Source organism: Pleuronectes platessa, chromosome 16 (assembly GCF_947347685.1).
Source record: "Pleuronectes platessa chromosome 16, fPlePla1.1, whole genome shotgun sequence".
Taxonomy (NCBI): Eukaryota; Metazoa; Chordata; class Actinopteri; order Pleuronectiformes; family Pleuronectidae; genus Pleuronectes; species Pleuronectes platessa.
In genome coordinates this window covers 15,769,953-15,797,113 of record NC_070641.1, presented here as the reverse complement: position 1 = coordinate 15,797,113, position 27,161 = coordinate 15,769,953, and the positions used below count along the sequence as shown (strand labels likewise).

Here is a 27,161-nt window from a genome sequence, read left to right as displayed (position 1 = left end):
GGCCCTGGGCAAAGAACAATTTTGAGGCCCCCCCCCCCCCCAAAAAAGTCTATTTTGACTATGTGTGTGTGTATGTGTGAGAGAGAGAGGGACAAAGAGAAAGAGAGAGAAAGTGATTAAATAAGTGTGTGTGAAATGGAGACTTGTGTGTGTGAGTGTGTGTGAGAAAGGGAGACATGTGAGTGAGTGAGTTAGTGTTTGTGTCATACTAACCCAGGGGTAGTCAACCTTTAGTATCGAAAGAGCAATTTTGCCCTCTCTTCCCCCAAATTAAATCTGCCTGGAGCCAAACAAATATTTGATTACACAGGTTATAAAGTTATATATATAGTTATACAATATATATAAAAACTATAGTTTGTTGCATTTATTAAATTATAGAACGACAATAAAAAAAACTGTTTAACTGCTATTTTAACCTGTTACAAAAAAGGAAAACACCAAACTCTTATGAAGAGGAGAACATAATACATGTGTAGGCCTACTTTGAATTAAATGAAACACAGAACTCTGCTTTTTTTGCTCATCTCCAGCTTGGTACTTTTCAGCAGATGCTGTGTGCTCGCTCTGGAAATGTCTTTCAACATGACATTTCTTATTGCTTGCTAATTCCTCGCCACATATCAAGCATACAGGTGTATGACAATGTATGGTGAATTGTCATACACCTGCATCGTTGCATCGTTGGCAGTGAAAGCAAATTAATCTGTCGACGCAGAATTAAACTCTCTATTTACCTCATCTTCCATCCAGTCTGCATCTGAGAGCTCTGGGCTGTCCTTGCCTTTCTTTTCACAAAACTCTTGAATCTCTGCTCTCAGGTCCCATACTGTTTTAAGCACTTTGTCCAGACTGAGCCATCTGACAGCTGTGTGGGGGCCTATGTCCCCATGTTCAGTCTCATGCTCCTCCAAAAGTGCAACAAACTGTCTGTGATTCAGCTCCTGCCCTAATAAAGTTAACTAATTTAGTTACAACATCAGTAACATGATTCATTTTGAGCACTGACTTACACAACACCTCCTGATGTATAATACACAGGGTTCATACACATTTTTAACCCATGGATTTCCATGACTTTTCCATGACTTTCAATATCTTTAAACCAACTTTCCATGACCAAACATTTTGTGAGATCTCAGTGTATACATGCAAAAGAGACTAAATTTAGTATTTAAGCTAACAATGATAATTTCAAAGCATACAGTAAACCTTGAATTACACAAATGAGTGAGACAATAGTTTGATTGACGTCTGTTGTAACATATGGCATGTACTTTTCCATTTGTAGCCAAGCATGGTTAAATCTACACTTCCCTGGCGTCGTGCATTATCTCACCTGCTTCCCCACCGAACATTTCAATTAGTATGAGATAGTATGCCTACTTATATTTTGAGCGTATTTCTTTTAAAAGCATTTGAATTAATTAAAACTCAGCGTAAATGAACGACATGAAAATATGAATATAACAAATCTCCATGACTTCTCCAAAACTTTTGGGATTTTTTTCAAGCACTTTTCCAGGACTGGAAAATAAACATTTAACAATTCCATGACTTTTCCAGGTTTTTCATGACCGATGTCCTCGATCCTTCTCGTTACGTTTCGTCCGTAAGAGTCTCTCCGTGCTTTGTCTCGTAATGGCGGTTCAAATTGTAATCCTTAAAAATAGCGATCTTTTCTCCACAAACTAAGCACACGGCTTTCCCATTGACTTCAGTAAATAAATACTTAGCAGTCCATGTCTCGTTAAAAACTCTATCTTTCTTCTCTTAACGTGGGCTGACACTTTTGCGGACTTTAACAGCTAACTCACATCTCTTCTTAACTCCGTTCGCCAACACATCATCCGCTCGCGGCATTCAGGATGTACGTCAGGTAAATGTTAAAAAAGGCACCTTCAAAATAAAAGAAATGTTGTTGTATTCTCTGCATGATGTTCACTTATTTACATGTGATTCCTAATATTCCGTTGACCTCACGCGGGCCGGTCACAGACAGCCAAAGGGCCGGATGCGGCCCGGGGGCCGTACAATGCCCAGGTCTGCTGTACAGTGTTGTGCGGGCGAGTGTGTGCGTGTGTGTCCCCAGACATCACACACACACACACAGGCCCCGGGGCTCCGCCCTCTCACATTCGCTCAGAGACACAGAGATAAATAAGACGAGGCCCCCTGGTGGCCGAGGCCCTGGGCAACTGCCCGACTTGCCCAATGGGACGCGCCGAGCCTGGCAAAGTTCAGAGGTTGTCCAGTGTTATCCATTACCTATATATTTAACTACTTCAGGAGGGGTTGACAGTTCCTGTGTCTGACTTGTCATTAGTATCACAAGTGAAAGAATGGCTGCGATGGAAGAGCTCCTGCTGCACTTCACCAATACAACCACTCTAATCAGCACATTGCTGATCTTACTTATCCTCTATCTGGTCTCCTCAGGCTTCAGCCCTCAGGGGCAGAAGCCTCCAGGGCCCAGACCACTGCCTCTGCTGGGTAATCTGCTGCTTTTGGATCCCAAGTCACCTCACACAGCGCTGTATGAGGTAAGTGAACAAGATATAAAGCTGCAAGAATTTACATCAGTATATTGGCTAAAAATCACGAAGAAAAATAACTTTTTATTGAAGGTTTTATATGCATATTTAAGCTCTCCAAGAAGTATGGACCGGTTTACACCATGCACTTTGGACCTAAGAAAACCGTGGTGCTGGCAGGACACAAGACGATCAGACAGGCTCTGGTCCAGAATGATGCATTTGCAGATAGAGAAGCTTTGCCAATTATAAGTGACCTGAAATTAACACACGGTGAGGAGCAGCGACAAAATGTTTCATTTTGTATTTTAGAAATTATATTAAATACGTATTTTGTTGCATTGTATATATTTTATTTCCTTTTTTGGATCACTTATTGTCTTCTGTTAATTAGAAAACTAAAACCCTGTCTTGTGCAGGAATTGTGTTCTCCAATGGAGACACGTGGAAAGAGATGAGGCAGTTTGCTTTGTCCAGCCTGAAACAGTTTGGAATGGGAAAGAGGTCGAATGAAGAGAAGATTATAGAGGAGGCTCAGTACTTGATTGAGGTCTTTCAAAGAAACCAAGGTGATAAACCTCTGACACATGATCATTTGGTTTTGTTTGTCGGATTCAAGCATATTCAAATGTATCTAATCTTGGATATTATATATCTAAAGTTGTTAGTTATATGAGATTAAGCCAATATCTTTTTTTTCCTTTTCAGGTAGAGCCTTTGACACCTCCCAGCCAGTGAGCTACGCTGTCTCCAATATCATCTGTTCTTTAATTTACGGTCAGAGATATGAATATGATGACAAAGAGTTCAGATTGGTGGTGGATCAAGCTATAACCAACACTAAACTCATGGGCTCTCCGTCAGTCCAGGTACTGGAAGTTGTACTTTGGGCTTGTATTGGAAAAGTTAACTAAGAGTGGTTGAAACTTTTTGCAGACCTGTCTAAGACTCCATGACCTTAGATGTTTATGACCTGAAACCTGTATGACCTTCTATATACCTGTTTGACCTTTCAATTACTTATTGACTGTCCAAAGATCCCAATGGAAATGTATGTAAATCATTTATTACTGTGCTTTAGTTCCTGTCTTAAACTACCCTACAGAACCAGTCTGAACTGGCTCAGGCAAACTTCCTTGTCCTCCTATATAAGACCCTTGTATTTGACTGCTCTCCATCTTCACTCTGAGATCCTTAGGACTCTCGGTGTGTTGATCCTTTCTGCAGAAAGCCCCTTATTAAATACACGTAGATAACGTTGTTGTTTCCAGACTCTTGTATCTCCAGATTTCCGTCACAGGCTCTTGCATTAACCTATTAAGTGAATTTGCTCTTTTTTTTCGTTGAACAGTTGTACAACAGCTTTCCAAGGCTGTTCAGTTGGGTTGGAGCCCGAAAGAAACTGCTGGAGGGTGCATCTGCAAACAGGAAACGGGTGGCGGAGATTATCAAGAGGTTACAGGAGACTCTGAATCCACACATGTGCAGAGGTTTCGTGGATTCCTTTCTGACACACAAGATAAAACTCGAGGTATAAATTTGTTTCCCGTGTGAGTGTGGAAATAAAAAGTCTTGATATGTATCCATCTCTAGTAAAAATCTGAATTATCTAATTAATTAATCAAAGTAATAAATCGGTCAGTCAGAAACAAAATCTGTCGTTGTGACTGGTGGAGGCAGTCCTCAAAACAATACATTTTTTTCATTAGAAAATTGTAGTGAAGTAAAAGTACCACAATAACTTTTCTGCATCAGTAAAAGAAAGTTTATAACTGACACTTCTGTCACAAATTGGACAGCAGCACTGTCTGACAGCACATCATCGACACTAAGATATTCCTTACTGATCATGGCCAAGTACCCAGAAATCCAAGGTAAGGAAGGTTACACTTAGTTACAGACGGGTATTTCATTTAAGTCTTGTTTGAATAGACTTGGTTAATAATTCCTGCACGTACCCCTAACCCTAACCCTAACCCTCTGTGAGAAAACCATTCCCACAATGCTTCCCCCCACCAGTTGGTTAATTGGGACCTTCACCAGGGAGTTTGATTTCGTCTCGGCTTGTTAGTAAAATTACTCAAACTGCCAAACAGATAAACCTGAAACTCGATGAAGGGACATTTTTGGTGCGGATCCAGGATTTTTTCCTCTCACTTAAAAAATGCACGATAGAGGTCTTTCAAAATGTTTGTGTATTTCTAAAGAAATAACGATATTCATGAATAAACTTTGGCATATTTAAGGAACTCCATGTGTGTAATTTACTATGTCAGTTCAATTTAAGGGGACTGTTATACCTCTGCGGATGTGATTGAAGATAAATGTGTGCAGCTACTACTTTTCCTTAAAGAAAATATTGCATTTTATAACCCCCTTTATTTAGTTAGCAAAATAAAAAAAGAGTCTACAGGTTTGACAGGTAGCTTGTGTTAAAGTTTCCCATTGAATGTTAAAAAAAAAAACGTCATCCACTGCAGTCACCCATCACTGTCCTGTCATTCTTTGCAAAACATTATTCTGCTTTTGCTGTTCCCATCCCAGATCGGGTCCAGATGGAGCTGGCCAGGGTGATAGGAAGCCGTCAGCCCCGGGTAGAGGATAGAAAGGTCCTGCCATACATTGATGCTGTCATCCATGAAACACAGAGAATTGCCAACGCTGTGCCTTTGGTTGTACGTTCTGCCTCCAGAGACGTCACCTTCCAGGGCTACTTCATCAGGAAGGTAAAACAACCGTCAAAAACACAGTGTTGAACACCTTTTGAGTTTTTATGACAACTGAAGGCTACCACAGATTCTCTTTCATGTCTGGAAGGAGGGGGGTTGAGCTGCAACATGTAACTAGACCACTAGATGTCCCTCAATTCTACAAAGTGAACCTTGGTGGTGGAAGGATGGGACGCGGGTCAGGAAAGAACCCATTGCATTGGCTTTAGGCTTTAACATTGGTTTTAGCATTCTATACCTGTGATAAAAAATATTATTCTGTCACCAAACAAACTAATAAAGATGTATCAGGAACTAGGAATTGTAGTTGAACTGGTTAGATTAATTGTACTAAGGACAATTGAAGCTATTATTAAAGCAAAGTGTGGTCACTAAAAATATTGGTTTTAGTTACTTAGATTTGGTTTGAAGGTTTCTGGAACTGTGAAAAACATTTACAATGGAGCCTAAGCCTTTCCACCATCTCCTTCATGTTGTAGGACACCCCAGTGGTTATTCTACTGTCGTCTGCTCTTCAAGATGAAGCTGAGTGGGAAAAGACTTACTCCTTTAACCCAGGCCATTTCCTAGAGGACGATGGGAATTTTAAAAAGAGGGATGCATTTTTACCCTTCTCTGCAGGTACCTTTGATTTGGTTTAATTGAACTACGAAATGACAGAACACATTAACTTGTAGATGCAACATTGCTTCGTGTCTTCTTTTTTTTTCAGGCTCAAGAAATTGCTTAGGAGAGAGTCTGGCCAGGATGGAGATCTTCCTCTTCTTCACCTCCCTCCTCCAGCACTTTCGTTTCACTCCTCCACCTGGAGTTACAGAGGATGAACTGGATCTGACACCAGTTGTGGGCTTCACCCTCAACCCTGCAATGCACAAGCTCTGTGCTATCAGCAGACATCAGCAATAAAACAGTTATTGATTGGTCAGCTAAGCTTGAGTTGTACACCGTCAACATGCTAATCTCGTTATAACTTTATAACATGTATTAAAGCTATGATTAATATATAATGAAAAATTATTTAATGAAACACTCACTAACTCGTGTGTGCCTTCAATCATAACCGGCTCTTTATTCTTTTTTCAATCAACAAGCATAGAGGTTTGAACAGTAACAGTTCATGTCAATCATACTGATACAAAATAGGTTAATACAATATAAACAAGTTTTTTTACAAAAACGTGCCCGCACATAACTTATAAATAATCTAAATCCAGTCATGTCCACATTTTCCCTAAAACATTGTAATCCCCTCATTCTATTGCTGTATTTTCTTCTTAAAATGTACTTTACAATAAATGGAAAAATGCTACAACTACGCTTATTGTAAAAACATGTGCATCTTAAATTACTACACTAAAGTAACTCTTAAAAAGCAAATCCAAGCCCTTATGGTCCAAAAACATTGTTGAATCAGAGGCCCTCCACTTTGACGACATTGAGCCGCTGATCTTGTGCAGCGTGACTTGAGTTCACCAGCGGCTGCGTGGAAACGCTGCAGCTCTGGAGGCTCCTCGCTGAGCAGCTGCTCGGGAAATCAGATGACTTGCTCTCTGATATTCTGAAATTCTGGGAATGTGTCTGGGTGAATGTAGAGGGGTAGGATTGTGTGTAGGGTGGCATCAGATTTTGACTGGTTTGCTGTGTGTATGCAGCTGCGTATGGTTGCGTTTGAGGGGGAGTGTGAGTAAGTGGAAAGTTCTCAGCATTGCTACATGGCGGAAACCCATTCATACTTGTGGGGCTCAGTCCCGGCAGTTTAAAGGCCTCTACATTGTCCAAACTCTCTAAAGAGTTGTAGCTTGGCTGGGTTTGACTGCACTGTGTGTATGTGCCCCGACTAAAGCTGAAGTTGTCTTGGCTGAAGGAGGTAGATGCAGAAGCTGTTGGCAAAGCAGAGGGTGATGGGGTTTTGTTGTGCTGCTGTTGAGAACTGCTACACGGTCCCAGTTTGAGGGACAGGCTCTGCAGAGTGCTGAGAATCTGCTTCTGAATGTGGGTCTGCTGCACCTGCTCCCGCTCCAGGCGGTACTGCTGCTCCACAAGCATCTTCACTGCCAGGCCCAGGCCGTGCACCTCAGAACCCAGAGTCTGGATTTGATCCTGCAGACCACCTTTCCCCCCCGCGTCCTGAGCGGCCTGCTGAAGGTTTTGCTCACTATGAGTAGCAACTTGGCCACCAGGGGTCTGCAGGCGGATGACGGAACCCCCGGGAGCTGAGGATGTGAAAGGTGCTCCCAGGCGATTAGGAAGACGAATGCCAACCCGAGGAGGAGGGTGAGGAGAACGGACAGACAGACCTGGTCTCTGTGTCAGAAAGCGCTTGGGGGGACCACTTCCTCCAGACTGACCCTCCATAACAGTCTGTTCAACATGCAAAAGAAATGATTCAAGTTTAAATGTAATCCTTAGTTGGTCAGTCTCCCTTATTCAGATAAAAAAATCCACTATGAAAGATATATGCTGGAACACAGTTCTACCTGGAACCAGCTATAGGCGTAGAAGCAAAAAAACTCAAAATAAATGACAGTCTACTTTTATAAAGGAACAGGAACACACTTCAGATCTGAGATCAGTTATGCTGTTTGACGTTGGTGCTTTTCTCACCTTTTCAGTAGTCAGATCATATGTTTCAGGCAGCTGAGGCATTGCACTACTCATATTCGACCCCTGGACACTTGGGTGATCTCTTTTGAGCAACGACGCCACCTGCTGGAATGACTGTTGAGACACAATGTATGTAAGTTAGACTTTACCCGGACATCATGAGTGAAAACACCTAAAAAGAAAATTTGATAGTTATAGTATTAGGTAAATTACACAGCTTTTTGCAACTGGAAACAATAATTACAAAAGCTGTTGACACATGAGGGAACTTAGGTAGGTACCTTAATCCTATGTGACAGCGCTTTATCCAAAAGCCTCTTTCGGGCTGCCAAAACTGAGTTGGAGGCTGGAGAAGGTGCGACTCTCTTCCTCATGAAGGCTCCGGCGCCTGTGGGTGTGGAAGGCACAGCGCCCATCACTGCCTGTGGTGCATTGCACTGGGGACCTCTCTGTTGGCTGTTCTGTGCAAGGGAGGTGACGCTAACAATCTGGATGTCATTTTCTTCCTTATCTCCTACGCGTTGCTGTTCTGACCTGCTGCCGCCGCTCGACTCCCCGTACCCAGGTGGCTTTCCACAAGCCTCTGGATTTGTGGAGGTTTGTTTGGCAAAGTCCGCCACTGCTGTGAAGCCAGCGTGGTGAGATGCCTTCCGTAGGAGGTTTTGGAGATGAGCGTTACTCCAGCCCTCTTGTATTGTCGCAGCTTGAGCTTGCATGTGTGCTACATTTGTTGTGCTGCCTCCACCCTCCACAGGTCTGACCCGCCCCGGGGGCCTCCCTTGGAACTCCCTCAGGAACAGGTAGATGGCCTGGGCCGACACCTTGATGTTCTCCAGCTCCAGCACAGCTTTGATCTTACGGAAACTCAGACCAGCTTTCCTCAGCTCCACCACTTTGTGCTTGGCGGCGTCATCCAGCCGGCCCATGGTCTCTCAAAGGAGAACAGCCCTGGGAGTTAGGCTGTTTATCTTCTAGACAATTGAAATAACAAAACAAAAAACGTCATCAATACTCAATCAGCAATATATCTCTGCCACCATAACAAGAAGAGAAGGGATCAGTCCAGAGATCCTTTGCAGGTTTTGACAGTTTCATATAAAAATATTTCTCATTAGAGCAACATTTTGTACAACAACTGGAACCGATTAAAGTGTCTCTTGTACAATTTACCTTACACTAGTCATGTTAAAGCGAAGTTTATTCCAAATGATATATCACTGATCAAATCCATATTTAATCAAATCTCATACTCAAATGTCGCATTGAATTGGGACGTGGTGAATTCGAATTGAACAACGTGTCATTAGTTAATCAGCTGCTCGCTCTTTATATGGTCTGATTAAGCTTACATGGTATTTATGAGACACACCAATTATATAAGATTAAAATATAATGAAACAAATGAAAAAAATTGTATTTCGACTGTGTTTTTTCTCCAATCTGCCACAAGATATTACATTATTATTATATACAGTGTGAATTATTAGAAACTAGTTTTACTTTAAAGTGGGACAAATCAAACAATGCTCGGCGCCACTAGTTAACATTGGTATATCCTGGCTACACATTAATACACACGATACAAATATATATCCCCCCCCCCCCCCACGTCAGGTAAGGGACGCTAGCAGAGCTGGCTAATATCAACAGCTATCACTATGATCGGTCTATAAAGTGATGCGTTTACCTTGCTGTCAGGAGGTGCGCTGGATTATTGTCTCCTGTCAGATTTAAATCAATTCAAGTGTCGAGATGATACATTTCCACTTCGCGCAGCTACGATGCAACTACACGCGCAGAAACCGCACATTTCTCTTTTATTTTATCGATAAGAACTATTACAAACAAACCACTTCAGTGGGGGCGCTCAGTTTCTGACGTCACGTCCGCTCACTCGTCATCACCGAGCGACCAACGCGCCGTCGGTGTTTGAAGCGGATTCCCTCGTTTGAACGAAAATGTAAGTTCAGGCTTTTAAATGAATCAAAACGAAGCTCGGGTTATTTGAATAATGTCGATTATCACGAAGTGGAACCACGCGCCGTCTTTTCTGACACCGTGAACATCTCATTAGAGGAGAGTTGTCGACAAACGGGGACCAGGCTGCCTGCTTCTGGTCTAGAGTGGAAATCAATGGCGGCGCGTTTATTCTGTTGGTCGTAATGTTAATTTACGTGCGACGTTTCAGTGGTTTAAACGATGTAACTTTCTGTTTTTACCTAAGACAAGAAGTTTACATTGAATTTCTTCGGCCATTTGATTTCCCCCGTTTGGTTTAAATGCGATCTTTGACCCAAACACACAGCTGGTCCTGCGATGCAGGAGAAACGATTTACTTTGTTTTGTTCTTTGTTGTTTTGTTGTACATCAATTCACAGAAGTTTAGTGGTCAAACATTTTGGTTATCAATCAATTATTGAGTTATTTATCATCCCAGACTCAGTTGTTGTTTATTGTGGGTTACATCTTCTTATAAGCAAGGATTGGCCTGTTTTGTATCATTGTAGTTTTAATATTTTTGGCTTTTGTTCTGTAGCTCCGACCAAGTTTTAATTCAAAGACAATATTTTAAGGTTTTATGGCCTTTACAGATTGATTGACAATGAAAATGATTGACTGTTGCAGCCCTACATCTTTCACCATTCATAGGATCTCACTCACATTTTTCTCTCCTGACTTTAGGGCACCATCTCCCACGAAGCGGAAAGATGAGGAGAAAACTAAAGACCGAGGTAAAGACAAGAGTGAAAGGAAGGAAGGAGACAAGGAGAGAGGACGGGACAAAGTAAGGAAACGACGCAGTGCATCGAGTGGTACTAGCAGCAACAGGTTTGTTTTCTAAAACACACATTTGTAACCATGTCTGTGAAAACATTGTTCTTGACTTTATATACTTTGTACTAAAGCTTACCTATGTTTTGAATATGACCAGATCGAGCTCTGGATCAAGCAGCAGCTCTGGTTCTAGTTCAGGTTCCTCAAGTGGGTCCAGCTCATCTGGTACCAGTCGCTCTGGTTCCTCCAGCTCTCGCTCCTCCTCTTCCAGCTCCTCTGGCTCCCCGAGCCCCAGCCGCAGACGGCACGACAACCGCCGGCGCTCACGCTCAGAGTAAATCACCTCATCGAATTCAGCCGCACAGAGTTTTTGCAATATTTATTACATTGCTCCTTTAAATTGCTGTGAAGTTAATCCATGTTTGATTTGTGATTTCTGCAGGTCCAAAACACAGAAGAGGGGAGATGATAAGGAAAGAAGGAAAAGAAGCCCGAGCCCCAAACCAACTAAACTCCACCTGGGCCGGCTGACCAGGAATGTCACCAAGGTTAGCAAAAAATAAATTGTTACACATTTCCAACCCAAGCAAGTCACCAAGTGGTAGCTCTGCTGCTTTCAAGCTGCTACTCTTTATTTCAAGGTTTTCTAAAGGATTGAATATCATTTCAAATTAATACATTACCTCGGTCAGTGAAAATGAGGGAAAGAAAAAGTTCTGATATGCGCGATTATGTTTTAATAATATGAATGTTGTCCAATTTTAAACTGTCTATCTCATAGCATGATATGGACTATTTTCCGCGTCAATATTCCTCCACAGATGATCAAGGATGTTTGTTTCCACACTTGTAATAAGTATCTCTCTACCTTTTTTTGCACAGGACCACATCCAGGAGATCTTTTCCACTTATGGGAAAATAAAAATGGTCGACATGCCAGTGGATAGGGTCCACCCACACTTGTCCAGGGGCTACGCCTACGTGGAGTTTGAGACCCCCGAGGACACCCAAAAGGCCCTGAAACACATGGACGGAGGTGGGCTGGAGTGCTTGTTTCCGTGCTTCTGTCTCCCGAGATTACTTTGGGTATTCATTTCGATGACTTTTATAATCTACAGGTCAGATTGACGGGCAGGAAATCTCCGCATCTGCCGTGCTGGCTCAGCGAGTCCGCCCTCCACCTCGCAGACCCTCTCCCCCTCGCAGAATGCCCCCTCCACCACCTATGTGGCGTCGCAGCCCGCCACGCATGAGGAGAAGGTCAGTGTCCCAATCTAGTGAAATTTATTCAACGAGTGATTTCTTTCAGTCAGTGAAATGTCTGCCTGTACTCGCTTTGCACACATTTGCACTGTGTGATATTTTTCTATTGTATTTTTTTCCTTCTTGCTTTCAAAACACAACCGTTTTCTTCCTGTGTTCTGGCAGGTCCCGCTCACCGAGGAGGCGGTCCCCAGTACGCCGCCGCTCTCGCTCAAGATCTCCTGGTCGCAGGCGCCACCGCTCCCGCTCCAGCTCTAACTCCTCCAGATAGACAGGTTTCCGGCCTCCAGATGCCAAGTGATCACCCTCCTGCTTTGACTGATATTGTGGACTTACCAGAAATAGGTTCATCTGATTTGTAGCCAATATAAACATCTGCCTGCATGTAGGAAGTGGATTTCTTGTTTTGTTTTGTGTTTATTCGGAAAAGTTGGCACAAGGTTTCGTCAGGCCCACCTTGGTCTCTTTTTAAAGAGTTTCTTCTTTTTACCATGATCTGATTTTTTTTTTTTTTTTGATATTTTGACAAATAAAGGTTCTGAAACATGTACAGTCTGTCAGTTCTGTCTGTAACAGCCAGGGGGAGATTCGGCTTCAACTCCCTTGGCTTTGTGTTTGCCTTGCTCAACGCAGCTTTACACAGTCTTTAGAGAACACAGAAACATTTAATGTGTCTGCAACTGTTACAGCTGCTAAGGAGGTTATTTCTTCATCCCTCTCCTTTTGTTCTTTGGTTGGTTTGTTAGGTTGTTTTGAAGCAAGATTACACAGAAACAAATGAGTGGATTTCCTCAACATGAAGGAACAAGGGAAGAACACATTTCATTTTCGTGCATGTCCGGATCATCTTGCCTTATGTTGGTGCGAGCCTCTAGAATAAGTTGCATAGATGATTGATGGATTGATTTGGATCATATAGGGCATTATTCAACATTTTTACTGTTTGCCCAAGAAGTACTTCAGTGGAATAGATCATTTCAGGATACTTCAAAGTACTGTAAAAACACATTGCTCAAGAGACTGATATGCCTGTGTTCAGGATCTCTCTGACTACCTACATACTGAATATCAAATATTTTTTCCTTATAAATTTGGAGATTTTCCAAAGTAAAGTCCAAATCCATAACTCCAAATCTATACAGTAAATATGTTTGATATTCAGTATGTAGGTATTCAGAGAGGTCCTGAACACAGGCATATCAGTCTCACTCTTAACTTATTGAGCAATGTGTTTTTACAGTACTTTCAAGTATCCTGAAATTACCTACTTGAAGCTAAAAAAAATAATTGATATTGTCAAAATTCTATTCATAAAAATGACACGGGTAAAACAATATATACTTCTTGTGAATTTAAACCTAACTTCGAGTACTCCGTTGCCGTCCCCTTTCTGGGCAGTTTGGATGCGTTTACCATAAGTGTCAGTATATGAGTGCAGTAGAATTTCCGTGTCGGCTGATTTGACCACAGAGGTGCGAGTGTCGGCTGGCTTGACCGCAGTCCTTTGACCTACAGGTCTTATCAGCTGTAAAACACCAGTGTGCTGTCATATATCAGACAGATTCATTATACTATAATACAAAACGATACAATATTTTGTATTTATTTATCTATTGAATAAATTCTCAAATGTTTTTTCAGAGCTCGTTCTGTGGCCTGTTGTGTTTTTTGGCGCGTGCACGACATGTGTGCGTTTTCCGTGTCTGGAGAGTAGGGAGCGCGATCCTCCGCTGGGTGTCTCACTCCAGTCAAACACCACGGAGAGCAGGGTTAGATGAAGTCATGACAGGAGCACTGACATCACACGCCCACCCTGCACTCCCCTGTGTTCCGGCGCGTCATGGCGCACTCTGCCCACTGAGTCCAGCGCGTCCGGCCGGTATTTTAAAATCTGCTCTGTGTTGTAACTTTCGATCCACGAGAGTTTGACGTTTTAAGCCGCTGAGGATTTTTTTTTTTTTTTTTTTTTGTCTTAGAGCAAAGTCTGTGTCATCATGGCTTCGGATCCAGAAAATAACAGAGGGCGAATGAATCAGCTTCTGGGGAAACCCGGGAATGGAGAGTGTGCCGACTGCGGAGCTGCAGGTATGTTGGAGGACGGGGAGTTAACAGATGCTGGACATTCATTTGTCATCCACTGCGGGGTGTTATAAATTGTAAACTGCCTCTGGTACAAGGTCATTCGGTTTCTCTCCTCGGATAGTCCCGATGTGGTCTCAGCACTGTTATGAAATATACAACAGTTGACACAATCCTCACACAGGAGAGTGATCTAACTAACTTGAACCCAGCATTTAAATAAGAAACACTTGCTGAGCTGTAAAGCCTCTTCAACTTGGTGGAAATGTGTATCGAACTGTTGGCTGATTTCCTTCACGGACTTTTCGCACGTACCCTCGTGCTCACACCTCGGTTGGCCCTTGTCATATCTGCAGTTACTTACATGCAGACAGGTGTGGCTTGTTAAATAAGGCTTGTCCACTCGGAGTGGAAGTGAGAAAGATCTTGAAAAACTGTGTCCTTTTGGATTACTTGGCACAATTTTTCTGATTATTAAACATTTTGAGTAATTTGAGCTCTATTGTGAAATGTGATGACCGAACAAATACACCAGAGCATCCAATCAAACTTCAGTAAAATTAATCCTGCAGATCTCTTTGAAGGATTTGGTTCATATCTTGATGACAAACACTCACCCTGTTAAAATTCTCTTCCAAATGGGTCTGTTCACCCTCTACCTGCTAACTGTCTGTCTGGATCACACATAACACACACAGAACAAAGTGTTTAACCACATCATGCTTTTTTCTTTCGTACAGATGCTCGTGTGCATCTTTGAGATTATGCACAAGGAAGTCTTTTTTTTTTCTCATGGTGCTATTTTTGCCCTGAGCTGAGACCGTTTTCCTTCAGTCGTCATTAGCGGTTAAAGGGCTGCAGCCCACTGATAGTCTGCTTCACACTGAGCGTGAGATCTTGCGAGCTGTGTGTGCATGTGTGTGCAGCGGTTCACACGTTGCGTCTCTGTTTTTTCTTGACAGGCCTGAAGTGAAATGGATTCGTTTACTGCATCTTGTGATCTAAAAAAAAAGAAAGACACAAACATGTTCTATTGATCCAAGGAACCGATGTTTGCTATGATGCACTTTTCCCACACTTTGCAAACATTATTTAAGAGACACATGATATACCTGTGAATTGGTCTAGATGGAATATATGTGCTTACAGAATAGATAGATTAATAACGCAGTCTGAAAGGGTTAATATTAAACTTTATTTGACCCCCAATACTTTTTACTAGAATACTAGAAAGTAATTGTGGTCTATTGCTGCAACAGACACTGTATTAGTAGTAGTGTCAAACGCCTAAGGGTCATTCAAGGTAAAACGACCACTCTCGGGAATCTTGTTGTCTTTCCAAGTTGGCATCATCTTGAGACACACAGGAATACTCGCGTTTTACCCAAATATTGATCATCTGTGGAGCTAAGCTACGATATCATCACTCTGAGGAATTGGACTGTTTTACAATCCAGTTTAGTGTCAACCTTTGTGCACTAATATGCAACATTTGCAATGGGTTTCACGCATGTACAAACAAGTCTGTGTGTTGCTCTGCAGATCCGGAGTGGGCGTCCTATACCCTGGGTGTGTTCGTGTGTCAAAGCTGCTCAGGCCTCCATAGAAACATTGCTCAGATCAGCAAGGTGAAGTCTCTCCTGCTGGATCCCTGGAGCTCCTCAGAGGTGGAGGTGAGAACGATAACGTCTGGAGGATTTTGCTCATACACACACTGCCCTAGTTGTTTTATAAGAGAAGAGCAGGCATTGATTGTAATCTAAAACTTGGCTTGAACGTCTGCAGCCTTTGGCCTCAAGCACCCCGCCCTGTTCCGCTGTGAGCGTCACTCTCTGCCTGTCGCTGCAGCGGGAGAACGAAACAAGTCTCAATTCACCACGGCCTGAAAGCCATGAGCCAGCAGCTGGCAGATGAAACTAGTATCTCTGAATATGTGTTTGTGCTGCTGAATGCTGTGACTTTCAGACTTCAAGTCACAGGTTTATGTCATGCTGATGGTGAATTTGGCGCAAGGAAATTGGTTTGTGGTGTGTTTTTATCATCATTCTCTCCGTGCTTCCCCCTTTTTCTTTCTTGATTTGTGGTGTACGGTGGCCCTGAGAGCTCAAGAACAGCAACTTAAGAAAACACATGCAAGTTGACAAAAAACAAGCAAAGTAAGAAAACATCTTCATCAATTTCACAACACATTACAGAAACGCGCAGCAAATAGACAAACGCCCTGCAAATAGTCAAACGTGCTGCAAATAGACAAACGCGCTGCAAATAGAGAAACCAGAGCAAATAGACAAACGCGCAGCAAGTAGAGGAGAAAACACAACGGAAGTGTTTCCAGAGGACAGCTAAAAGTGATGGACACTGCTGCCACAAAAACGTCCAATACACCATACAAATTCGCAGCGCTTTTCTCTATTTGCAGCGCGTTTCTCTATTTGCAGCGCGTTTCTCTATTTGCAGCGCGTTTCTCTATTTGCAGCGCGTTTCTCTATTTGCGGCGCGTTTCTGTAATGTGTTGTGTTGGGAACTTGATGAAGATGTTTTTCTTAATTTGCTTGTGTTTTGTCAACTTGCATGTGTTTTCTTAACTTGCATGTGTTTTCTTAAGTTGCTGTTCGTTGAGCTCTCAGGGCTACCGTAGTACGGACCCCAAAGAAGCATCTTCATGGCAGCAGCATAAATGAGAGGAAAAGAGACTGACCCATAAACGCAAGCACCACATCCTACCTCCCTTTGTTTTCTTGTGTGTGGGAGAGTGGCTGTTGTAGGCATTGCTAATGTTGTGGGGACCTTCATCTGTTTATATGGGGACAAAAAGTGAGTTTCCATAAAGTTAATCAATACAAATCTGAAGGAAAGGACATTTCTTTTGGTAAGTATTAGGTTAGGGAAGTAGCAGCCATGGCTAAGATCTGAGCAAGTCTCCAGGAAATGAATTCAAAGTCAATGTAACTGTGAAGATGAAATCTCTCTCTCTCTCTCTCTCTCTCTCTCTCTCTCTCTCTCTCTCTCTCTCTCTCTCTCTCTCTCTCTCTCTCTCTCTCTCTCTCTCTCTCTGTCTGTGAGTTTGCAACCCGCCCTCATCAGAGCAATGTGCATTCATACACTCACCAGCCATTTGGCAACTTAAGTGTTTGTCTCTCGCCTCTGCAGTTCATGGACTCTGCTGGTAACAACGCTGCCAAGGCCAAATATGAGCAGATAGTTCCTGCCTTCTTTTACCAGCCCAAACACAAAGACTGCATGTAAGTGATGTGGTCCTCCACCCTCCTTAGATACCTTATAGAGGAGCTGCCTCCACTTCTCTACAGGTGGTCCCCCTCTAAAAGATGGATGAGTAAACATCTGCTGCTCAGGTGGACACTATAGAAACTGTTATCTTTGAATGACACATGACACCAACATGAAGGTTCAAATGGATAAAAGTAGTTCATGTTGATTGTGCTGAAGGACTTAATTCCTCATCTGTTAATTTCTATAGTAAAAAATGCTTCTTCTAACAACTACTAACAGGAGGCCACAGTTCAGTAGGATGGTTTCTCCTGAACTCTCTTGGGATATAAGTAGCAACATGCAACTCTTAAAACAGATTGTACTGCGTTGAGAAAAAGACAAATCCATGAAGGGCTTGGAGCTGAACAGAGCTACGCCATTAGAGAGTGATGCAGATGAAACATGTTGAAACGAGTTATCTTAGTTCAAAGCATCCTGAAGATGCTTTGTGAGTATTACGTGAAAAGTCTGGAGAAATAAATATGATAAAGATAGATATGAGATATAAAAGAGCTGTTTGATCAGAATAATCAAAGTATCCAACACCAACTGTTCTGCAGGCTCCTCAGGGAACAATGGATTCGAGCCAAGTACGAGAGGAAGGAGTTCATGTCAGTGGAGAGGCAGGAGCCCTACTCTGCAGGTGAGGAATATATGTGTGTCTGCACGGTCAAGACCCAAACACACAATGCTATGGCTTACTCGGGAAAACAAGTAATAGTCTGTGTCCTGCACAACACCTTCTGTTCAGCATTGACTGAATACTCAGCAGGAAAACAGCATCTTCCATTTATCATTGTCAACATTCTCAAAACAGCCGATCCCATCCGAGGTAATGATTGAAAGAGGGTGAGGAGGCCGCCACTCACCTCCTACTCAGCTGCCTTGCAAAAAAGGAAAAACATATATCGAGCTTTAAGCTACATTTAAAACCTGAAAATGTTTTCATTGCATTACAAAACAAATCCGAAGTCTCCGAAGTTCCTTCTCAAGTTTGACCAGTTAGTCGATCCTTTGAGAAAACAGCAGCATTGGTATCTGCTGGGGTTCGGTGTGTGTTGAAGATTGTGCTGTTTGGTCCTGTAATGGCATGATCCTTTCAAAGGGAGTAATGTCAAGCAACTGATTGCACAGTATGCACCATTGCTATTATAATCACCATTTCCCAGCCCAGTTATCCAGCCAGTCAGACTGCATGCCTGTTGTTACTGCTGGGATAGCTGCAGAGACAACGAAGGGCCTGTCACCAACGGATGAAGAAATTTAATTTCCGCTGTGTGTGTGTGTGTGTGTGTGTGTGTGTGTGTGTGTGTGTGTGTGTGTGTGTGTGTGTGTGTGTGTGTGTGTGTGTGTGTGTGTGTGTGTGTGTGTGTGTGTGTGTGTGTGTGTGTGTGTGTGTGTGTCCTCATTTCTTTCTGCTCCACATTGCCACAGTTGTCGTCTGTACCTCTACCCTTGTTTCTGCCCAACGGCAAAATATCCCACCCTCTTGTTGCTGTGGACTGTGTGAAATAATTTTGTCTTATCAGCGTTTATTACACATCACCATGTTATTATCATTACTACGTTTGTCCCTCATCACAGATTTGGGTTTTGCGAATTTCATCGTTTAATGCCACTTACTAGTCTTTAGCTCTGTTATAGAGGAAATGTGAAGCTGTCAGAAACGTCTCAATGTTGTGCTGATAAAACCTGATGGCCACTGACCACGCTCTCTATCAGCTCTTACTGTCTGTTTCCCTCTGTAACATCTGAGCCGGAAACAGGAAGTTGTGCAAAATGAAATCAGTTAAACCCAATAGAAGGCCTGGTTTGTGACACTGCTGTGTAACTTCTCCCCCACCTCTCTTGTGAGAGCAATTCTTGGGAGTGTCTTGATACATGAGAAGGAAAGCGACGTCATTGTCAGAGCCACATATTCAGGTTTACTTATTAGTATTCATGGAGACGAGGAAATAAATCGTAAGGTTAGAAATCAGCCCAGTTTCCTATTACTCACAGAAATTCTTGGTTACTGCTGTCAACACCTCATCAGGCACATTAAGAAGTGCCTTTACGGTGCATTTAAGGGATGAAATATGACCTGGGATTTCTCAAACACACTGATTTGTTTCAATTTTTTGTAAAACGAAGCAGTAAGAGTAAGACTAGTGGAATGCAAGAAATCCGAGAAAGTAAATTTCTTGTGTTTTCTCATGCAACAGATGATACCAACATAATAAAAATAAAACAACCACTATCTCCCTTTAAGGTGGAGAAGATGAAGCTCTATTATCAGAGTCTCATGACTGTCGAGCTCGTCCTCCGTCTCCCTCCCTCTCTTTCAAAGGCCTCTTGTGTTGTTCCGGGCTGAGGAGCATGTGGGTGCCTCGGCAGTGGAGGAAGAATGGTGCCTCTTGTGTGCAAATATTCAATATAACCTTGCTCAGAAGAAAAGCAGGAAAAACAAAACCCCAGCAGCGATCGGGAGGAAGACAAATGCTGTGGTCTGAAACTGACTCTGCTCTCCCGTGTGCTTGCAAATACTTTACAGCCTGTAGTTCCAGGGAATGACTCTTCTCCTCTGGTGTGGGCCGATGTGTGGACGGTCTGACCCCCGCTCCTCCGGGTGGTTAAACAAAACATTCCCACTCATAAATAATTGATGAAGCCAGTGCTGTGGCCCACAACACACCATGATAACTTTATACAGTACAGCAAATCTATAAACTGCAGGTGGACAAGCAAACAGTTAAATTGTCCAGTTTCATCTCCATTTTCCTGAGGAAAGTGATTAATCCAGAAATAAAGTTCATGCATTTGTTCTTCTCAAATTTCCTCTATTCTCTGCCGTTTATGGCGTTGCACTTAAAGCTTGATACTATATCAGCATCTGACGGAGACAGCTCCTGATGAACTCCTTATCTTGTTCAGTTACTTGCAGGGGAGGTGGTTTTATCAGAGGTTTCTACGTGTATTGGTGATTTGCATGTAATCCCGTGAAAACAAGTGCTGTTTATATGGGCAGCACCGAGGTTTGTTTTTGATCTATTTACCTTACCCGAGAGCAACGCCACTATTACAATTGTGGAACTGAGACCGCAGCTGAACGAAACGGAACAAGAAATGGAACAAGGCAAAAACCACCTCAGGAAACCATAAATAGGATGAAAAAGTACCTCGATGCTCTACGTTTTCTTGCAGCATTTGTTATTCGTGAATATTGCAGTGTCACAGTCTTGCTGGAATGATGAAAGCTATGGAACTCTGTTTAAAATTACTTCGTGACTTCAAAGAAGTTTTCGTATCAAACCAGCGAAACTTCTCCTTAAGACAATGTGACATTTGGACATAAAAACTAAAGAAACGTTCAAATCATGACTAATATGGTCGGTGTGAGTATGCAAGTGTGTGTCAAGGGGCAATGATAGTGCACTTCTTTCTGCAAGGCTGTTTCTGGTGGCTCTCGCTGAATATGTGCAGAGAAGCTGGTGTCAGGATCAGGCCAACAAGGGCTGTGTGTGTGTGTGTGTGTGCATGTGTATGTGTGTGTGTGTGTGTGTGTGTGTGTGTGTGTGTGTGTGTGTGTGTGTGAGAGAGAAAGAGAGACAGACTCTGCAGATTGTCGGAAGAATACAAGTCATGAAAATGAAGGTGCTGTGCTGGTTTTTGTTTACAAATGATTTGATATAGTGTATATATATATATATATATGTGTGTATATGCATAGGAGCTTGGTTTCAGTGATGTTCACACTCGCAGAGGAAGCTCATCTGATGGAGGTGAATTATCGATGTGCAGTCAAAGCAGAAGTACTTCCTACCACCCTTGCTGGGCGGCTTGGAGCAGTGACCACATAAGCTAAAAATGTGCACATACACTTATACACACACACACACACACACGCACACACAGTGTTACAGGACTTTGTAACGCAGGGGCTTTCAGGGATTTTCCAGCAACAGCATAGTTTCTGGTTACTTAGTTAAAGATCCCTCAGTAATCTGTGATGCATTATGTAAAGTAGAAAACAGATTTTTACTGCATGAGTTTGTCATAACCACTGCATAAACAACACACATGCAGTAATAAGTGGTTTCCTGCCTTGATAATATCATAAAAGAAGCACTTGCAAAATGGTTTTGAGGGAAAAGCTCTGATGGTGCACACGGCCTTCCCAGCACCTAATGGTGACCAGTGAAAGAAGTGGAGACCTAAATCCATCAAGTGGCCAGAAACACATCTCTAAATAAATGACAATGTTTTTGAATTTGTATATGAGCAACTGTTTTCTAACCCCTTCACCATATTACACAAAGCTTATAAGGAGATAATATGCCAGTGCTGTTTCCACACTGCTCTGCTGCCTCCAAATGGTTTGAACCTCTATATTATCTACATGATAATCATTATTAATATGACAGCTTTATTCTCCTCTCCTCATTATTTTTGGTTTTATTTCTGAAAATGCATGTTTGTCTTAGATTTTAAGGTATAGTATTTAATATTTCTTGTAAATGTCTGCTGTGTCATCTCTATATTTCCATCCCATGTCGATGAATTGGGACCCTCAGGCTACAGAGAGGGGTTCCTATGGAAACGAGGCAGAGACAATGGACAGTACCTGAGCCGAAAGTTCATCCTGTCAGAGCGGGAGGGGGTTCTGAAGTACTTCAACAAGCACGATGTGAGGGTTCTCTCTCTCTTTCTCCTCTGGAGCTGAAGTTCTGATCTCACTTCATTCATTCTGTTATTCTACCTCAAAATGTTCCAATTTCAAGATCTGCATGTTTCCCAAATGTGCTTTTTACTATCTGAAAACACCACAAATGGCTCTTATTGCCTGCATTGAGCACAATCAGGGTATTTTCTACATCTTTTTGATCTACCACATTATTATTAATGTCCTCATTTCAGGACATAAAGAAATAAGACTTTCTTCTCTCTCAAACATGCATTTCCTTGTTGCAGGCCAGGGAGCCCAAAGCGATAATGAAGATAAATACAGTGAATGCCACTTTCCAGCCGACTAAAATCGGAACACCTCATGGCCTGCAGATAACCTATCTGAAGGACAACAGCACCAGGAATGTCTTTGTCTACCACGAGGATGGAAGGGTGAGTGGTACTGAATGTCTGTTGGGAGGTTTAGACTGGAAATAAAGAGCAGGGGTGGGTCCAGGAAAAGCATGGTTGTGTGTGTGTGTGTGTGTGTGTGTGTCCATCTGGTGGAGATAGTTTGTCATTACAAATCCATGTGTACTGACGTGCGTCGTATTTGTAGAAAAGTCATCACCTACACAGCTTGATTTTTATGATAAGTGACCATTAGAGACTGTCTTATGATGAATACAACTGAGAAAACACGGGTTTAACTGCCCTTCCTGATGTTCTGTTTTCAAAGGAAATGGTGGACTGGTTCAACGCCATCCGAGCAGCCAGGTTTCACTACCTGCAGGTGGCCTTTCCTGTGTCCCCCCTGTCTGTTGTGAGTATATGCACTTTGCACCAATACGGGCACATACACACGGGGTGTACAGCTGCCACTGAGTACACCGACATTGAGTGGTTTGAATAGTTTATGAGTTTTTAAAAAGCTTTGGGATTAAATTGTGAAATCAAAAAAACATCAAATTCATATTTTATGACTTCTAAGTTAACAAAATAAAAGAAAACATAAAGTTCTGTATAAATTGAATAAAGGAAATATGAATCTTAATCAAGACTTTTCTCAAGGTGTGTGGTCACAACTTCTCAGATCAGCATGCACACTGTTAAAATCCACAGTTTAATCAGTGAGGTATTTGCTTGGTGTTTCTCTAGTTGTTGCCGATGCTAACCAGGAACTACGCAAGGGAGGGTTACATGGAGAAGACTGGTCCGAAGGTGAGGTTTACCACAGCAGAGAAATGTGTAGAGCTCATGATATCTGCGGTGAAAACATGAAAGCAGAAGGAACTTTTTTTCATTTGTAGCTCTGTGTCTGTCCCGCAGCACACGGAGGGCTTCAAGAAGAGGTGGTTCACTCTGGACGACAGGAGGCTCATGTACTTCAAAGATCCACTGGTATCTGAAACTGCCCCAGTTGCACACTTTGACTGGTGCATTCTATTTTTAGACACAGCCTAATACCTCAAAACTCAAAACATGCACCAGTACAGTGCACTCAGTAACATTTGGTCTGTCGTGAACAACATATAAAAACAGACAAAACAAAAAAATATGTCATATGTGTCGGTGTTCTCTGTTTAAATCAGTTAGACTGTTTCTCCCCCTGCTCTCAGGACGCTTACGCACGAGGCGAGGTGTTCGTGGGCAGTAAGGAGAACGGCTACAGTCTGCTGCCCGAGCTCCCGGCCAACACTCAGGGCTACCACTGGCAGTTTGGAATCACCATCGTGACCCCGGAGAGGAATTTCCTCTTTGCGTGCGAGACCGAAGAGAGTCAGAACGACTGGATGTTTGAATTTCAAACGGTTATCAACAGACCAATGCTGCCTCAGGAGTATGCAGGTAAAATGAAAAAAACAACAACAGCTAAGATAAGTCTTTTTTTTTTTTTTTTTAGGGTTTTTCTCTCTGAGTTGCTGATTGTTTTTATCTTCTCTCTGCAGTTGAGGCCTATTTTAAACACAAACCATGACTCTTGTAGTGTTTGAGGATCTTCTGGTGCAGGATGATGAGCAGGAAGTGGAGCCTGAAGAAGAAAAGGGCCGGACAGAGATATTTGTGCTCGACATCTCTTAATAGGTTTTATAAAATCCAGGGGGACAGTGAGATTATCATTCCCACAATTACGGCTTTTACTCAAAGCGTGGTCCTGCTTCGTTCCACTTACATTCGACCCATGTCTTAGTGAATCCAAATCTGAGCAGAATTGGCCTAAATCTCATTTGTCATTACCTGTAACTCACACACTTGAAACAGTCATCCTGACCTGAATGTGCCATACCCGATGCATGTGTAAATGTATGAATGTTTGCCTTTTGTGTACGAGTGAAAACTGTTGCTGCTCAGACTTGGAAGAGATTTAAATGTGGTGTTTTCCAGTCTTCTAATAATAGCACGAGTCATTGTCTTGAATTTCAACCAAGTGTACAAACTGTGCCATTCAGGTCAGTTACAGGCCGACTCAAACCAACCGGACGCAGGAATGAAATATGTCAGTAAGAAGAAATAATACTATTACACATGTTTATTTCCATATGTGGGTATAATATTTATTCAGTTATATTTATTTGTTTGTCTCATCTGCTATCTGCAAACCTTCAAGGTTGTGATGCCAGGCAATGCAGGTACAACATAACATGTTTACTTTTAATACACATTCAATCAGCTGCATGTCAATGTATGATATGTGGTTTATTTGGCCGGAATTCCCATTCCTTTTTTTCTAACAACAAATTAAAATCATTTCATGTCAAGGGTATTTATCCACTAGAGGGAGACAAAGGATGTTTAAACTTGTGATTTAACCCACAGCCACCACACTCTGTGACGTTAACCAGGTGTGCGTGTTAAATATATTTGATACAATGACTGAGGAGAAAGGCCTGAAGATGTTTTGGAGCAGCGATCCATTCATTCTAGTGTAAGAGGAGGATTTGGGTCAGTGAATCTGAAATATGCTCATGATTAAAAAGGCTCGAGGCCACGTTACCCGTTTTTTATTGTGTTTATTTTCCGTTACAAGAAAGAAGCTGCACATTGAAATCTAGTAAAACCATGTTAAGTAAATACTGTATATTTAAATTTTATGACAAAGGTGAAATCTACTAAATCAACTTACTGTTAAATAGAGGGTTACGATCCTTTATAAATAGGATTAATACTGTTAGCAGATGATAAGGGCAAAAAAAAATTTGTAGACTGTGGCACTATATATTTAATCTGTGTATATGAATGAATGCAAAACTAAAGCAGGAATTATTGAAGCAGTCTAGTAACATTCCCACCGGCTACAACTAAAGCAGTGAAATAAAAACAGAATTATCCATGTTTCATTTACAATACTTCAGGCAACATTGTCAACAGACTCCAGATCTTTATTCCCAAAATCCAACTCACAGCCATTATTCACCTAAAGTGCTACTTTTCTATCTACTTTTTTTCTAACGTGCAGAAATAAATGTGATAAGTTTTTACACATAAGGTGTTTGACCATCTGTTTTAGAATATTTCCAAAACAAAACATTGCATTATCATCAAGACCGGTTGAATTGGAGCTTGCCAGGACTCAGAACTGATCCTCTGTCATAGAAAATATTACGATAATGAAAACTGTTGGAGGTCGTGGAACCCATGCACTGTCATGTTTCTTTAGATCCGCTTGAACTACTTTTTAATATTTGCACTTAGCACAAATCTATATCTACTAAAACAAGCGAATGCTGCTATACTCAGTATCTTTTGAATACAAAAACATTGATTTGCTTATATTCTGTTGACGTTATACATGATCCCAGATATCCACAGCTGAATCCTGGAAATACTTAGACTGAGTTTATGCTGGTGAGCTAAACCTGGCTCCGCGGAGCTTAAAATCCAGATGTGAACACTGAACCGATAGGCAGAAGACAAATCGCTACACATCTGTTACATGGACACTCATCCGTACATGGAGCAAGAAGAGAACTTTTTCCGCAAATAGTTTAACTTAATCCTCTTCACAATAAAACCACTACACACTTTGATGCAGAGATTTTGGCAACGTGTCACATTCTACGTCCGGGGGTTAAAAGAAAATGACAGACGTACGAGATGGAGGAGGACAGGACAACAGACCGACGCTGTGACAACTGAGAGGTTTGACAGTAGAGAATCAGAAGGACAAACAGGTTAATGCCTCGCTGGAGCTGACTCCTCACATCTGATCATGTCAGGCATAAACACACACTTTATGAAGATGAGTGATACACACACACAGACACACACACCAACACACATATCCAGAGAGTGAGTGCAGCAGGCTTTAAGATCTGCAGCACCCAGTGCCCTTCATCTCCTGGTTGACGTACTCCTGCAGCTTGAACTTCTCACTGGGATCCTTCAGGGACCTGTGCTTCAGCTCCCTGAGACAAAAGGAAGAGGAGGAGATGAGGCTAATAACAAAGGAGCCCCCCCGACATAAGCAAAACAAATGCTCAGGTTTGACTCCATTATTATTACTTTACCCGGATGTTTGACCTTCGCTGTGCAGAATCATGTGCGTCCACTGTGTGAGACTAGAGGACTGTTTTCATATTCCTCCGCTGCAGGAGGAAAGTTTCTCGGCGCTCACCTTGAGTATCACCCTATGTGTATGTATGAGAGCAGGACTTTTTGACAACTAGTTTGGAGGCCAATCGTGATCCAGCTCCTGTCTGAGATTCAGTGCACGTTGAGACCATGGTGCCGACAAATAAATAAAAAAAGAAGCGACATTTGATGAATTTCGATGGGGGTTTGGATGATTTGTGGTTAAGGTGCAACCTGCACATCCTTTCAACCCAGAGAGGCTGTCGTGGAAACCTGCCGTCAACCCACGGTGTTCATGAAATTGTTCCAGGGAAAGAACAGAGGAAGTGCGACGTCATTCTCCACTCAGGATGCTTTTACTCCAAATAGTTAGTGGCTGCTTTATTAATGACTAAAATCTTATTTGTATAACCTTTAACCTTCAGTTAAGATGGTTTAGGTCCTAATTTATCTTCAACATTAATTCATTCGTCAAACACAATATCTCAAGAACATCTCGAGGGTTTAAATTTGGTTCAAATGTTCACTTGGATGCCAGGATGACCTGATAAGAATTTTGTGGTCAAAGGCCAAACCTCAAAAGACACATTTTGTGTTCTGAACCAATATCTCAGGAACGTTTAAAATTTCTCACAAATGTTTTTATGGTTTTGTGAACGCAAATTTCTGGGATCATCTCGAGTGAATTTCC

General features: G+C 42.2%; 4 protein-coding genes and 1 pseudogene across 5 annotated transcripts in view; 3 read left to right on the top strand and 2 right to left on the bottom strand.

Moving 5' to 3' along the window:
• Positions 1 to 2,342: 2,342 nt before the first annotated feature.
• On the top strand, positions 2,343 to 6,535 carry LOC128458232 (cytochrome P450 2K1-like; annotated as a pseudogene).
• LOC128458229 (uncharacterized) lies at positions 6,309 to 9,738 on the bottom strand. 2 transcript variants are annotated; one of them, XM_053442996.1, is made up of 4 exons: positions 9,555 to 9,738; positions 8,149 to 8,838; positions 7,868 to 7,981; positions 6,309 to 7,624 (listed from the first exon to the last, which is right to left on the bottom strand). In XM_053442996.1, the coding sequence occupies exons 2-4, from the start codon at positions 8,791 to 8,793 to the stop codon at positions 6,674 to 6,676; spliced, it is 1,710 nt and encodes a 569-aa protein (XP_053298971.1). In that variant the 5' UTR covers positions 8,794 to 8,838; positions 9,555 to 9,738; the 3' UTR covers positions 6,309 to 6,673. The 2 variants fall into 2 exon arrangements, with proteins under 2 accessions (XP_053298971.1, XP_053298972.1); XM_053442997.1 differs by having other exon boundaries at positions 8,149 to 8,835.
• A 15-nt stretch (positions 9,739 to 9,753) lies between these two features.
• On the top strand, positions 9,754 to 12,400 carry LOC128458226 (RNA-binding protein with serine-rich domain 1). Its single transcript, XM_053442993.1, has 7 exons — positions 9,754 to 9,827; positions 10,550 to 10,696; positions 10,800 to 10,976; positions 11,085 to 11,190; positions 11,525 to 11,678; positions 11,761 to 11,902; positions 12,071 to 12,400. Coding segments are annotated over exons 1-7 (834 nt in total). The 5' UTR covers positions 9,754 to 9,825; the 3' UTR covers positions 12,177 to 12,400.
• A 1,254-nt stretch (positions 12,401 to 13,654) lies between these two features.
• Positions 13,655 to 24,892, top strand: LOC128458224 (arf-GAP with dual PH domain-containing protein 1). The gene is made up of 12 exons (XM_053442991.1): positions 13,655 to 13,784; positions 13,882 to 13,990; positions 15,527 to 15,657; positions 17,135 to 17,226; positions 17,815 to 17,897; positions 21,808 to 21,920; positions 22,205 to 22,351; positions 22,638 to 22,721; positions 23,057 to 23,119; positions 23,228 to 23,299; positions 23,518 to 23,746; positions 23,848 to 24,892. The coding sequence occupies exons 2-12, from the start codon at positions 13,900 to 13,902 to the stop codon at positions 23,874 to 23,876; spliced, it is 1,134 nt and encodes a 377-aa protein (XP_053298966.1). The 5' UTR covers positions 13,655 to 13,784; positions 13,882 to 13,899; the 3' UTR covers positions 23,877 to 24,892.
• LOC128458225 (ras-related protein Rab-26) overlaps positions 23,888 to 27,161 on the bottom strand; it is a 43,808-nt gene continuing 40,534 nt past the window's right edge. The window contains exon 9 of the mRNA XM_053442992.1: positions 23,888 to 26,304. Within this exon, the coding sequence (XP_053298967.1) occupies positions 26,205 to 26,304 (100 nt within the window). The 3' untranslated portion in view covers positions 23,888 to 26,204. The remainder of the gene's footprint in view (positions 26,305 to 27,161) is intronic.